The following is a 16,055-nucleotide window of genomic DNA, read 5'->3' as shown; positions in this document are numbered from 1 at the left end:
GAGGAAAGAACTGTAAAACAAATTTATGAGGCGAAAGTAAGTGGAAAAATGAGCAGAGGAAGACCGAGAGAAACATGGCACGATCAGGTATGCCAAATACTTGAAAGTGGTCAGGTTAGGAGTCGTAACAATCGGCGGGTATGTATGAGGAGATGCACGAATGTGGAAGAGGTTTGCATGAATGTTTGCAAAGACAGAGTGGTGTGGCGTTCTATTCTCTCTGCCTACCCCTGCGGGAAGCGGTGTGATGGTTAGTTAGTTAGTTTTTTTTTAATATTGACCATGCAAAAATTTACATAAATGTATGAAAAAGGTTACTTCCATTTTATTAGTTTTTTATAAAACTTATTTGAAATAAGGAGACTTTTCAATTTTCACCGTTAATATTATTAGGCACGGACAAAAATGTTTGATCTAGATATTATTATAGATACCTATGTATCTAGATTTTTTTTAAAAAATAGGTACCCTATTCCGTCTCTTAGATCAAATCTCTTTGGGCAGGAACCTTCAATTGGAAAACATATGATTCCAAAATAATCTTTGAGCTAACTAAATATAAAGATTATTTTAGCAAATCAAATTTATTTTGATGTTTTTTCTAATATTTTATGGTACTTGTCTCTGACGCAGCTGTTACAAAACATCTGTCAAAATTTTCGTTCGACTTGTTATACTTGTTAATTTAGCTTAATACAAATTAAATTAATATGTTTTCACAATCGGTGAGACAATTGTCAACTCGTGTCCCCTTGATCAAGTTTCGTCAAGGTGGAATACCACAAGCAGCCCACGGAGTTGCCCCAGTTGCATCAGGAACACAGGTAACCTTATAATTTTTATAAACCTTTTTTTAAATATTCATTTATTTAGTTCCATGCATAGTAGGGTATTGTAAACCAACACAGCGATGTCCAAGATACTTATTTTGGGATGTAGGTCACTCTTTGACATCAAATATGAAAACTTGTACATACAGAAGAGGATTGAAGGAAGATTATAATATTTATTATTCTTATTCAATCTAGTCATTTCATTAATAAGATTTTCAACTGCTGTAGCTTTGTATATATTTATTGGAGATTGCTTTGTTTGTTTCTAATGACGTCGTCCCTGTTCATAGTCTTACATATTCACATAATTTGTAACTTAAACTTAACGCACCCTACCACCTAAAGATCTTATGGTAATTAATATTTATCTCTTATAAACATTTAATTTACAAAAAGTTACGCTTTCAATTTTTGAAAACAGATTTTTGCTTTTCCTTCTATTCTAATTAATTTAATGCTCTTATAATATTTTATTTATTAAGTACTAGCCGAAGAAAATGAAGTACTGGAATCTCTTCTGGATACTTTTTCAAATCTGTTTGTTGTAATTCCAAGTAATTTTATTTCGAATGTAATTTATCCTCTAAATAAAATTTATTTTATAGAAAATTAAAGTATAATCTATTATAATAATCAAAATTACATTAGACGCAATTTTTTCAGAAACATTTTAGAAAAATCACTCAAAAAGGCTTCCTATCTGCTTTAAACATAAGTTTTTAACAGAAAGGAAATATTCTTAGATGGAATATGTAATATAGGCGCACTCCCTATGATTTATCAATATTGACAAATAAAAAATTATCAAAATTCTGTTATTTTTTATTATATTTAATTTTTTAATGTCTGCCTCCGTAGTGTAATGGTCAGCACGCTCGGCTATCGTTCTGGAGGTCCCGGGTTCGATTCCCAGGGGGGGTCAAATGAATATAAGTGATTTTTTCACTCTAATATTAATTCAATATTACCCTGGACTGGCACCTGAAGCGGAGGGCTGATCACCTTTCCTTCGTGTGTTAACGATCAAGATAACACTGTCTTTGTATAATGCAGTGCCCTATGCACCATTGTGGTGCGGATAAGGGTTTGAATTGAAATTGAATTGAATTTTGTAATGAAGTATACCATACATTTATATTTTAAAATTATAATTAATATTCAATAGGATCACAGCAATCAATAATTTAGAGGAAAATAGTAAGTGTCCAGAATTTTTTCCACAAGGGTAAATGTATTTAAAAATTTTATTTTATTGATAACTCGGGTAATACACACACACACACACACACACACACATATATATATATATATATATATATATATATATAAAAATCCTTTTTGATAATTCAGTTGTTATATGTACTTGCATTCTCTTTGCAGGCAAAATCCAATAAGGTGACATCATCGGCGGTTATTGAAGATTGGCAGCTTCCCCGGCGGTACAGGAGGCGCCTTATCAGTGATGATGAATGTGAAATCATTAATATGGGTGGAGCTCCATAAATAAATAAATTCCAACCGTCACAATAATTTTTATTTTTCACGTCAAAATTTATTTCAAATTTAGGTAACATATATTTTATGCTTTACTTCTACATATGATTTGCGATATACAAAGTTATAAACATAGTGATGTACTCTAAAATTGCCCAAATGCTTATGATGTACAGCATGTATTTCCTTCATAAATCTCAGCGATAGTAAATAATCAAAACATTGTAAAAAAAAAACTATAAAAAAATGTTATGAAAACTATAAAAGTTTTTCAAAACAGGAAATTACATTTATTAATATTTCTCATAAAATGTATGTAAATATGTATCTTTTGGTCACAATGTGTACATATTTTTTCAATTCATCAAAAATGTAATATTTTTTTATTTGAATCATAAAAATAACAAATGTTTCGGTGACTATGTTGTCTTTATTATATTTTTCATTATTTGTAACTTATTGTAGTTATTATTTGTAAATAAAAATGTTTTGTCAAAATATATTTTTTTTATTCTAAAACCATAAAGCTTAAACAATCGAACACTAAATTTATGCGCGTAAAGTTTGCCAGACCTGGTCATATAAATCCAATGCAATCAGAATATTTTGCACACACTTGTAGCTAACCTCATAGAGTAATTAATCATATTTGATGAATGAAGCATTTACATAATTTTGAAATTTTTTACTTTTCTGATTTATATATTCTGTAACTTATTTTGTTTGTCTGTAGTCAGTATAAACAAAAACAACAAAGCTTCTGCTTACCCACCGAGTTGTAGGAATAAAACTGTGTCTTTTAGAGAGGAGTTCCCACGGTAAAATAATTGGGATAATAATCCATAATTAGGATTATAAAAATATAAACAGAATGTCAGAAGACAGACTTCCACCTTTATCGCCCTTCAAGGTAACCCTGAAGGACACAGACCCCCAGGCAGACCTCCGAAAAGATGGAAAGATAGCTGGGAGTCAACATCCCAAGAGCGACATGCGGAGGCACAAACAGATCCCTAGGATCTACAAAAAGAAGAAGAAGAAGGTTTATAAAAATAACTTGTATCATGTAAGTGTCTTCTGCTTGGTGTAGGTCAAAGGTGGCCAACCCGTGGCCCGCGGTCATGTATGAAGAATATATTTTTAAACCAGTGATATATTTGTGATACATCAACAAAATTTATAAGTCATGCATGTTGTTATAAAAACAGTGAACAATATCCGTTCGCACGCTTTCAGCATCGTCAATTTAAGACAATCTAGAAAACCAGTTTAGGTGTGCAACTTCAACTATTGAAATAGATTAGAAAAATTAAGTAAGTGAAAAGAAACTCAAATTTCGCACTGAGTGGTCATTGATCAATTGGTTTTGTGTAAAATAAAATTGTTAGTATTGTTTGATTTATGTGTCCTAATTAATAATTTTGATCATTAAAAATTTTCAAAATGTTTATTACATACTATACAAATATATTTTTTGTCAGTTCAATGTATTCTCATCTCACATCTGGTCCTAGTAATATTTTTTTTCTTCACAACTACCTTGATTGAACTTTCTGATTACATCTGCATTCAAATTATTTATAAAAACTACAAAAAATCAATAAGTTTGAAATTTGTTTTTATTTTTTTTTGTAATGTCTGTATGCGGCCCTTGGGAAAATTTTAGGTCATCATTGCAGCCCTGGGTGTAATTTGGGTTGGCCAGGCCTGGTGTAGGCCTTGTGGCCTGTTTTTAAGAGGGAGTAGCCTCCCACGATGTCGATTCCCAGCTGTCGATCCATCTCTTTGGTATTCTGCCCGAGAGTTCTCTACCTTGGGGTTGGCCGTACAGTGCAATGTGGGGGAGTTTGGATGGTTCCATTCTCCTCACACGCGCATACCATTGTCTGCTTCGTTGCCTTTCCCACCTAACGACATCTTCGATCTCGCATATTTCCCTTATCCTGGCGTTCCTTATTCTGTCTCGTAGATTCTTCACAGATATGCTTCTTAGAGTCTTCATTTTCGACAGTCGTGCAAGAAACATAATTTATTGACAAATATTATAAACCAGATTTATTATACATATTCTAAATAAAAAAGTCCTCTGTTTTTTCTGAGTATGTATTTTATTTCATCTTTATTTATAACAATATACTCAATATAGCTTTAGAAAAAATATAATATAATCAAATATGTTTGCCTTTATGATCGTTCATATAAATATAGAAGGTACAGATTATACAGTAGTGATAAAGTTAATAGAATCCTAATAATAACGTACACTAAATGTGGTCCTTTTTGTCCCATTCGTTTGATCTTCTTCTTGTTCATAATTACTCCCGCTGTTTGGGACAAATTTCAGTATGCCATATTTTGCAAATCGCTTTTTCCATTCTCCATCGTGCGGAAGTGTCAGGAATATTTCTACCAGAGTTGCTTTAAGCTCCGCTGAAATTTACATTATATTTATTGTATACATGCAATATGTAGATAAATTTCGATGATCTCAGTTGAAGTAACTCGTTTTGAGAATCCAGATAGTCAGCTTTCTTAACGATATCAGTTGTTATAAGTATGGTATGATTATGAAAGATATTAATCAGTTTAATTTTTTTAATATCATCTGCAAATCTATTTGAAGAGATATGTATTTAATATCCGCATCCGTAGTAAAATGGTCAGCACGTTCGCCTATCGTACTGGAGGTTCGATTCCCAGGGGGGGTTGTTGTTTTCACTGTAATATTTATTCAATATTAATTACCCTGGACTGGTACCTGAAGCGGGGCTGATCACCTTTCCTTCATGTGTTAACAACCAAGATGACACTGCATTTATATGATGCAAGTGCCCTATGCACCTACGGGTGCGGATAAGTGTTTGAAAAAGGTATTTAAATACTTTTCCACAAGCAAAAATGTCATATTTGATCAAAGATGCCATTTTGTGAAATTTCAACATATCTACTTTTGTACCAATGCTAGAGGTTTGATCTAAACCACATAATAGGTTTAAAAAATTATTATAAATGGATACTGGGTGAATACAAAAAATATTACTTGTTTGGGTGTTTAGTGCCATGAAAAATAACCATAGTGTTATTTTGACACTTTTTACTGTACAGCCAGTCCTTACAATTATCTTGGTAGTCCTATCATGCTATTAAATATAAATCTGCCTACATTTTCAACAAGGAAGAGACTTTTTTAAAGATATGTCATTCATCTTAAATGCTAGATGAGTGAGTGTCACTCAGTGGTTTAATTGTGTCAATTTCATTTACAACCAGGTAAAAGGAATGTGGCTACACTCTATTTTTTTAGTTGTTCTTGTTCAATATGTACCTGGTAGTCTGGCATTGACCACAATAGGATATGCAGGAAGAGGACCGATGGATTTAAGGACTACAATATCCTTCCCAGCGTCCTGCATATACTTCTTGCTGTATAGAAGTGTAGTGGCATCCACTGAAGCCCACTCTGCTTGCTTGGTGAGGACCATTTGAGCTGATGCCATGTGTGATCCGGATTCTAAAAAAACATATTTTACAAGTTTGTCTGTGAATTATTATTTTTTTACACTGTAAAATTAGTCAAGCTCATCTGAATACAGTCTTAACTTCATCCGGGATAAGTTTACAAGAGAAAGTAAAAACATAATTTAACTATCAAGTGGAATTTATCAATTCCATTGTTTTTTCTAAATATGTATAATATTATAAAATATGTATAATATAACAACAAAGTGTATTTTAGGTGTTGACAAATTATTTTTATAATCAATTACATAATAATGTTTTAAATAATTTTATTTTATTGACCTGATGTTGGAATAATTTTCCCAAACCGGTAGTCACAAATAAGTGTTTGTAAAAGTGGTATTAAACAATGTATGAGATAAGGAGAGTGTTTTATTACTATCCCACAAAGTTATCAATGCTTTTAATGTACAAAATAAATAATAATTTTACCCTCTTTTATAGAATAAGCTGGGATAGAATTAACACTTAGCATATGAAACTGGCGATACAGAGTGTATTAGCAATAAAAAGTTGGTACATTTCAACATTGATTAAACAAAATCATTATTCATAATATATATTTATTTTTTAAATTCTCTCTTTAATTGTGTATTAGAAATATTTTTATTATTAGTTATTATAAATAGCGGTCATACTAGGAAAAAAATTAACACAATAAATTTGATATGCCACATGCATTGTTGTTCTATAATGATGATAAGAAGAAGGCGATGTTTAGTAGTTAGAGTACTTGACCCGACATCAGAACTAAAATAATGAACCATTAAACTATGTAGATAAGTAATGTTTCAGTCAATTTAACATGATTAATAGTAAGAAGTAATCAAAGACTCATTTTATTCTTCTTTGGCAACATAAACTTCCTGATAATACAAATTGACAACTGAGTTCAAAAAACTCATTGAAAATAAAATGCCAAGGCAGTTTATTTCGAAAATGAATTTAGTAACAAATTACAAATAGTTGCATTTCCAGCAATATAATTAAAATCAATTGATATAATGATTTTCAGTAGAGTAATTAATGTCCCTGCCATTCATTTTCGCCTCCGTAGCATAATGGTCAGCAGGCTCAGATACCGTACTGGAACTCCCTGGTTCGATTCCCAGAGGGGTCAAGTAAATATAAGTTATTTTTTTACTCTAATATGTATTAAATATTATCCTGGACCTGAAGGCTGATCACCTTTCCTTCAACGATCAAGATAACACTGTGTTTATACAATGCAGTGCCCTATGCATTGGGTGTGGATAAGGGTTTGAAGATGAAGAACAATTCATGTCAGTTATTAATTATGTTACCTTTTTATTGGAATGACTTACTCAGAGTATTGCCGAAGAATGTAGCATTTTCCCCAGATTCATATAAAGCTTTAAGTATTACCGCACTTCCACTCAGGGACTCTTCACAACTATAAGCAAAACTACTCCCTCTGAGGTCCTGAAGGTCTGTCACATTGTGTCCTCTAAAAGAAAATACATGGAAACGTTGTTTAAAGACACAAAATTTATTATAAATGTAACAATGGTTCTCTTGTAAGTATTGTGTGAATGGGGAAGTAAGTGTTTTTGTATATTTTTCTCAAATTATTACAACTAAGATTTTTTTAAAGCTGGAATTCAAAAAGTCAAACGCACAAGTTAAACTAGTAAATATACAATTTGAGTTATGGACATATGATATGGGAACTTTAAAATAAAATTCAGTAATTAATATATGTATTTAGTTGTATAAAATGTTTCGTTGGCAAGTTATAATTATGAATTTTACATAAAAAGTTAAATATTATTTTTATATAAACTTTAATTGGATTATTTTATAATTTACAATTTTTTACTATTATTATTTTTATTTATCCTGCTTATATGAAAATAATATTTATTTATAAAAAAGGTTTTGATAAAAATAATCTCCACTGTTCTATGACACAGTTTGACCTATGATACCCTATTTCTGTTTAAATATTATAGTATAATTATCTTTTATTACAAATATTTTAATGTTATTTGTTTACAAATAAATATAATACTTTGTCTGTTTGAAAATAAATATGGCAATCCTACCTATTCTAAAACATAAATATATCCATTTATTTAAAGGAATACTAATAATATATGTTTTTCATTTATATAGCGTCATTTTCATAAATTCCTACATCAAGGGCACTTCGCGAAACGGTAATGGAAACACGAATCCTTGTTGTCATCAATTATTCAGTACCTATTTCATAATTGGTTAATAATGACTTTTTTAATTTTACATTATATTTCTGTTTTAATTATTTTATTGATACTGTAATAATTTAAAATTAATATGAATAAATATATGAATAAATTAATATGAACAAATTGAGGCCATTAATAAGAAGCTAATGTGTCAGAAAAAGATAACAAATACTAGAATATTCCATGGCATAAAATACTAACTAGTAAATTTAACTTCTTTTGTGTGTTATAATGCAGCATTTTTTAATAAAACTAAAATCTCCTAGAATGTAGACTAGAATCTTTGCATTGTGATGCATACGTGACTCACCCTGAGTGAAATATGTTAATTGAAATATTAACAACCTAAATGCTTTAAAAAAATTAAGATACACAGTGTATAAAGTGATCACTTAAACCTTAAAGGGTCATAAGCCATGTAAATAGACTAGACTTCTATTTTCCCATTTCAATGAAATTCTCATCTATTTTATTTATTGCTTCAGCATTCACTTTGTGGTAAAACATAATAAAAATTTTAAGAAAACACTTGTTTTTTACCACTTGAGTTATATTTATTTTATTTTAACGACTAGTTACGGAAGCTATGCTTCCATCTTTAGGTCTAGATATAAACTTGAAGATGGAAGCATAGCTTCCGAAACTAGTCATCACAATAAAGTTAAAATAACTCAAGTGGTAAAAAACAGTGTTTTCTTTTAAACCCTCATCTATTTCAAGATTTCAATAAAAATGTAAATAAATATGGTTACTTTTTCTTAAGAAGATTAAACATATCAGAAGTAGCTTGAAACAGTGATAATATAAAATGATACAAACGTTTTATCTCTATGAATAATTATATCAGCATAATATCCTGGTTCCTGGTTAACATTCTTCGGGTGAGCAAATACAGGAGTTACAGGAAGAAGTTCAGAAAATTGATTGTGATCTGTTTGTAATGCCATAAATGAACTCACAGACATGAACGCTGAAAAAATACATACATTTTTAAGAAAATATTTGAATTAATGATAGTACATAATGACTTCACTGTTGGAAGCAAGATTAGATCTGAAATGCCTCATATTATAAATATTTGACAATGCAAATTTGTCAGCATTCTCCTCTCAGGTTTGACTCCTGATAGGTTGACCATTAATATTTTCTGTTCTTATACTTGGTACCCTGGACAGCCAATTATCTGAAATACAAGGCTTGATTAACTCGCCATGTAATTTGTGATCAAGTCACACTGCATTTGAAGCAAGATTGAATGATAATAAGAGACAATTAAGAGTGATGTAAATACACTTTTACATTATTTTAATAAACGCAAATTTATTGATTAAAATTGTTCCTAATCTCTTAATTCTTCTTCAACCCCCCTTATCCACACCCCAATGGTTACGCAGTGTTATCTTGATCATTTACACATGAAGGAAAGGTGATCAGCTCTTCGCTTCAGGTACCAGTCCAGGGTAATATTGAATAAATATATATTAGAGATTATAAATACTTAATGTCTTAATTACATTATTTAAATTATAAAATAAAATTATTATTGGGTAGCAAATTATAGAATTTCATTTTCTTCATGAAGAATTCATACAATACAAAACCCTGATATGTGTTAAGTATTTTATTCTTTGTTAAATAAAACCGAATTGCAAAAATAATACTATTTAAATTATACACGTTGAGTGTAATCTTATTTTTTGTTTGTAAAGAGTTTGCATTAAGGAAAATGCTACATAAAGTGATTCCGTGATGATATTTTTTTAAACTCAAGTAAAACAGCTTTGAAATCCAAATTAGATAAATCAATAATAGAAAATTTAACATTTTTATAGTAGTGTTTGTAATTTAAAAAAAAAACTATTAAACATGGTTTTGCCGCAATTTGGATTTATTCCGTGATCCTGTTAAAAGATTAATCATATGGTTAACAAAATATTATTCTTTTTCAATACATCGAACGTTGACAGCTATAGTGAAACGCATGAAAAATTACAACTCAAAAGCTGACTATTTAATGATAGCATGACGTGATATGTTTGGAAAATATATATAATATTCAAAATGAATATTTAAGCTTAATGTAATGGCGGCCACAGACGGAGCCGGAATGCAAATGGTGGCTGTAAATTTATCTGTATTGTCTATGGTCGATCATTCATACATTCGCGTATGAATTTTGGGATGACGAGGACTACTAATTGGTTAATATTACACCGCTCTTTCACATTTATGACACGAACGTAAGCACGAAATCACCCGCTGTGTTAAAATTCATACGTGAATGTGATGGACCAGAGACAAAACAGAAAAAATTACAGCCGCCATATGCATTCCGGCTCCGTCAGTACCAAGCATAAGAATTGGCCCATATATGCCACAAGTATGTGCCTGGTTATCGGATTTGGGGAGGGAAGTTCGTAAAATCCACCTACCTATGTCGGCTTGATCAGTTTCAAAGGGATCGTCTCTTCCTTCCAAAGGTCCAGAGCCTCTGCTTTCATATATCAGAGTACAGTGGCAGTCAAGGGCTTTCTCCAAGAGTTCCATGATCAGCTCGTACAGCTGCACCGGATGAGAGGGACACATGTATGTCAGCACCCGGAGATTCCTCTTACCACTTGGCGAAGACATCTTGAAAGATATGGGACATTATATTTCTGATAGAAGAAGACGTCCCTAGGAGTGTGCGCTAGGTGCGGTCGCACAGGGCCTCGCGGTTAATTTGAATAAAAAGTAAAAAAATATGGATTTTTTCGATGCAAGTAGGTACTTAATAACATTTAAAATAGGGGTATGTTGTGGATAAATGAAAATGCTCTAACACTGTAGCAAAGTGATAATTTTTGATTTATCAATCGCAAATCCAAGACGTTTTTTTTTGCTGGTATTTATTCATTAGTAAATGTAAATTTACTGAACATAAATATTTTTTAGGACCACCTTTATCGATTGCTTACCTCGTATTTACCGATATGTACTGCAACAGTATTTTTGCACTTTATCAAGTATATTGATTTTGAATTGATACAGGTCGCGCTCTTGTGAGGCTAGATAGTTTTATTTTATCCTAGAACAAAGTGGTGGTGACACTTATGGATGCCAATGGCATTGGAGCTTAGTCTTGCGATTTACACACACACACACAAATATATATACAGGTAACCCCCCCTATAACGCTGAGAAAGGTTGCGCGATATCGAAGGGAACGTTATAAGGGGTTAATGTTTTGAATTGTACTCGTATTTTTACATCTTAGCCAGCGGAAATGACTGAAACGAGTAATTATTGAATAAATATACAATTTAAATACCTTTACCCTCTATAACATTCTCTCCGATAACGCGGTTCTTATCTCAATGTTAAAGGAGGGTTATATTGTATTACATATATTGTATATATTGTAATACATATCTTTAAATAAACAAGATAAACGGATTAAATATTGCACATTTAAATCCATAACACTTATCATTATTATTTATTAAGATAAAATACAAAAATAATAACTAAACTTTCTATGGTGATGAGATAAGACTTCGCCGCCACTGGAAATCATACATAAACCGGGTGGCCCGCCATTTTAATTCGCAATTTTATTCGTCTGGTATGTGAATCAGGCATAATATGCACTAAATCAAAAACCAATCCCTAGATTGGTTTTAACACAAAATGGTTTTTGGTCCTAACACAAAATGCCGGACCCTCTTCTAGTGGAACGGAAGGTCTGATGACAGTCAACAGTCCGGCTTCTCCTGAGGAGTTTTACGTGGTTTCCTCCCAGCAATGAGTAAATGCTGAAAAGTTCCTGATTAGATCACACAAGATTATCCCTTGTGTTCCTAACACAGATTTAAATTAAATATCTTTGTAAAATTAAATAACTTTGTTTTCACCACTTTTTTATTAATACAATTTAACCTACCGGTTTCAACAAGAACTTTGTCACCATCAGGGTTTATTTTAATTCAAAAACATTAAAATACTCTCACTAAAAACTTCCACACACTCGGTAAAAATCCTAAATGTTTTTTATTATTATTCATTGTATAACATAACAAATAACAACTAATGGAATCACCCAAAAAACAATATGAAATGTGCAACAAAGTATCTGCGGAAAACATTCAAGAAAGAAATATCTTTATTTAGTTAGAAGATATACAAATGCTTTTAATGATCTATAAACCTTGTACATAATAAGCAAGGTAAATTATAAATGCATTTCCCATCTAAAAAAAGGAAAATATCTATTGAATAGTGAAGTCTTTAAATACGCGATGAAGGATATTTTTTTGTAATAATCTAATTTTAAATTTGAGCGCATTCATTATTAATATACTTATTTGTTTTGCAACGAGTGCATTTTGCAGTGAGATTATTAATTAGAGTCAAGTACAGTAAGAAACCTTTTCTGTCTCCTTATGATACACTCAATGTCGCGACATAATATAATTCAATTAGCAATAAGTACCAAGCACAGAAAATATGAACATAATATTACTAATCAGATACTGCCACAACAACTAATACATATATTATATTATAATGATAACAATAAGTTATTTACAAATTACATATACGTTGATTCTTGGTCATCGAGAAAATCAGTAAAGAAAAAATTACAATTAAGATTTTTAGGCCATATTTTTTTTCAATAGAATACAAAACAAGAATTGAAAAATAGGTAGCGCTGCTCCTATAAAAATTACGGTGCGAAAAAATCATATAACGGGACAGTTTGGTCTCAAACCGGACCATAGGCAACTCTGTTTTGAAATAGTAGTTGATATTCATCTTTGTTTCCCATTTGTTCTTGTCCTGTGCTTTCCTAACCCTTTGGCTACCAGGACTTTTGGGGTTACTATGCTAGAAATACTGCGATTTAAATATACGACTTTTGGGATTACTATGCTAGAAATACCGCGATTTAAATATACGACTTTTGGGGTTACTATGCTATAAATACCGCGATTTAAATATAATTAATTAAAGAGTAAAATGTGTTCGATAATTTATAAAAAAATCTGTGCTATGCATCGTATAAATCTAACAATTATCTGGTAAATTACCGTCGCTCTGTATCCCATATGTTAAAAATAATCCCCAGATCTCTTTACCGCTCCCAGGGCTGAGATTCCCTACAAAAGTTAACGTTTTAATCACACAGTGTAGACAACTTTAACTCCTGGATTTTCATTTCACTTTAACATTTTTAAACCGGTTGTCGATAAGTATCGTTAGGATGATACACATGCCGAAAAGTAATTTGAATTTTTTTTCTACAAAATTGTAAATTTATAGTTATCTATACCTACTACAAAGATAGTTAACGTGTTAACTTCCTTACAGAATCGACGGCCCGAGGTTGTCACTCCGGTGATCAGTGCTATAGATAATAGCAGATACAATACGGGATACATACAAATTATTAGTAGAAACGCTATAAAAATAAAAATAAACAGATCTACGTATGTAATAATTTGTTTGTTATATTGTTAACATTCTAAAAGTATTTTCAAAATAAATTAGTTTAAAACGAAGGTTGAAAATGTCTTAAAAAACTAAATATACGTATTGTTGTATATTAATTGTATATTAATTATACGCACAAAATTCTATCCCTTATCTATATAAATTTTGCGATTTAATATGTAGTTCTACAAAATTATGGTAGATACTATCCCAACGAATAAGCAAATGCATTTTAACTCATCAAAAGTATTTCACATAACATGACACCTATTCAAGCTATATGTGACAAACTGGTTTGTTGGAAGGACACAAAAATTAACGGCCTCATGTAACATAATACATATGTGTAAACATACATACTCGTATTTAGTTGCACTTGCACAATATTTTTTGTATTCGCGAGTTTATTTGAGAATAGTGGCAAATTCAGTATTTGAGAATAGGGGCAAAAAAGTAGGGATTGTCTTGTTTTCGAAGAAATTTTTGTACGATACTCTCAAATTTTTAAAACGAATATAAATATTTTGAATACATAATACGTGGAAAATTCGTTCTCAAAAATTGATTTTATCATGATTTTTCCAATAAATTAGACTTTCGTTGGGTTCCATTCAATGGACCAAAGCAGATTTTCGAGAAATTTAGTACTGTAATAGGAATCATAGGATATCGGACATCATTTTAAGTCGGGGTCCGTTGGTCGGTAGGTCCCATGGTTATGTCAAGTCAAAGGCTGTGGGTTCGACCCCAACTCTGCCTTAACTTGTTTTATATTTTCAAACACAAGCCTTTTACGCAGTGCCCTATGCACGATTGGGTGCTAGTCAGGGTCTGCAAATCTTTAGACAGAAAAATGGACCAAAATGATTTCTCCAAGTATGGATCGTTGATGTGTCGCCAAAAATTGGATCGCAATAAATATGGATTTATCATGAATGAGGGCACATACTTTTCACATTAATATATAAGTAAGTATGTTATATGGTACAATACGCAGTTCCTGCAATGGGTCACAGTAAAAAAAGCTTGCTAACAATATTTTATTATCTTAAAATAAAAAATTATGAAAAGCAAAAAGACCTTTGAATAAACGATTTCAAAATAATATTCTTCCTTAATTGTCTAATAATTTCTTTATGCATGGATTTTTATCATATGTTATTTTAAAATATGTATTTTGCATACTTACTTTCATGCGAAAATGAAGAGAAGTTCGTTTATTTGTATAATTCATATAAACATGTACTTATTAAATCTAATATGGTAACAAAATAAATCAATTTATTTAAAAAATAGTAAAAAAACAAAATACTCATACCTTTGTTGCTTCAAAAACAGTGCACTATTTTCTTAATATTATGTATAAGAAACACGATAACTTCACAAATTGATGTGTTTGACAGCGCGTCTGACGATCAGCTGATATGACAGCCAGTTTACAAGCAGCTGATTTTAATTCGAGAGTATTAACGTCGTCCTCTGCACAGCGTTGTATTTCGCACTAAACGACCGCGTGAAGTAGCGGTGGAAATAACACCATCGGCAAGTAGGTAGGTGCAGGGATAGTGAATACGCGCCTTAAATTTGCAAATAGCGCCATGCGGCAGAAGCGAGAAATAATGAAACCCAGCGTAGATTACACACATTCGAGATGAAAAAATAAACAAAATGAAAGTCTAAAAACCTCATTCGTAAGCATCCAAATACATAATAAGTGTTTTATATTTCTGTTTATACAGTACATAAAAAAATAACTTTATTATTAAGTATTTATATATTAAGTAAATACATTTTTATTACGAATAAAATGAGATCATGATTACATAATAATGTGTACATTGTGTGCATTGTTAGCATTCAGTTTTTTTCTTACCAAGTGCATTATAATCGGGAGGGTATAACATTTTTCATCGCCATCTCTGTACAGTTTTTCCAATTAAAATGGTACTTCTACTCAAGTATAGATGGCAGTATACCATAATATTTCATATACATCAGAATATTTTAATGGGAGGTAGTACATTTTTAACTCAACATTTGAAAATTAAACTTCATAATTTTTATGAATAAAATTCCATGAAATTTACATAGTGGAAAAACATACCGAAGATTACGTAGAAATATAAAAAAAACGCGGGGAAATGATTCTCTTGGTGATGTCACAGCTCTGGGTCCCTCAGGTTGGTAGAATGGAATAGTTTTTCAGATGAATTGTAAAGCGATACAAACGGACGAAAGTCCCACCGACCCGTCAATTTCCGGCCGTTGTGCGGCTATCGTCCGGGCGTAGCACTTTGTCATTTTTTTAATATTGAAATTCCTTCCATTTAGTCCATAGGTTTTAATGCTGAAATGAAAATACAATTGATCATATTCATGATGTGTTATTATTGGCTTATAAATTAATATAAAAAATCTCAAGACCATCGGTAACGTTCTTATTGAAATCTGTAGAGAAGCTAGGGAGATATGAAGGTTTAAACTTTAGATATTTTAATAAAACGAAAAA

General features: G+C 31.2%; 2 protein-coding genes across 2 annotated transcripts; one reads left to right on the top strand and one right to left on the bottom strand.

Moving 5' to 3' along the window:
* Positions 1-638: 638 nt before the first annotated feature.
* On the top strand, positions 639-2,468 carry LOC148312798 (uncharacterized). Its single transcript, XM_088273377.1, has 2 exons — positions 639-824; positions 2,214-2,468. Exons 1-2 carry the CDS (start codon positions 711-713, stop codon positions 2,334-2,336), a joined length of 237 nt encoding a protein of 78 aa, XP_088129503.1. The 5' UTR covers positions 639-710; the 3' UTR covers positions 2,337-2,468.
* Positions 2,469-4,416: 1,948 nt separating this feature from the next.
* On the bottom strand, positions 4,417-15,113 carry LOC148312797 (uncharacterized). Its single transcript, XM_088273106.1, has 6 exons — positions 14,865-15,113; positions 10,507-10,705; positions 8,894-9,044; positions 7,172-7,314; positions 5,653-5,838; positions 4,417-4,757 (listed from the first exon to the last, which is right to left on the bottom strand). Exons 2-6 carry the CDS (start codon positions 10,703-10,705, stop codon positions 4,576-4,578), a joined length of 861 nt encoding a protein of 286 aa, XP_088129232.1. The 5' UTR covers positions 14,865-15,113; the 3' UTR covers positions 4,417-4,575.
* Between the last annotated feature and the right edge of the window lie 942 nt (positions 15,114-16,055).

This window comes from Brachycentrus maculatus, unplaced genomic scaffold, assembly GCF_059751285.1.
Source record: "Brachycentrus maculatus isolate JH-2025_06_01 unplaced genomic scaffold, ASM5975128v1 h1tg000032l, whole genome shotgun sequence".
NCBI lineage: Eukaryota > Metazoa > Arthropoda > Insecta > Trichoptera > Brachycentridae > Brachycentrus > Brachycentrus maculatus.
This window is presented reverse-complemented; position numbering and strand designations above follow the sequence as displayed.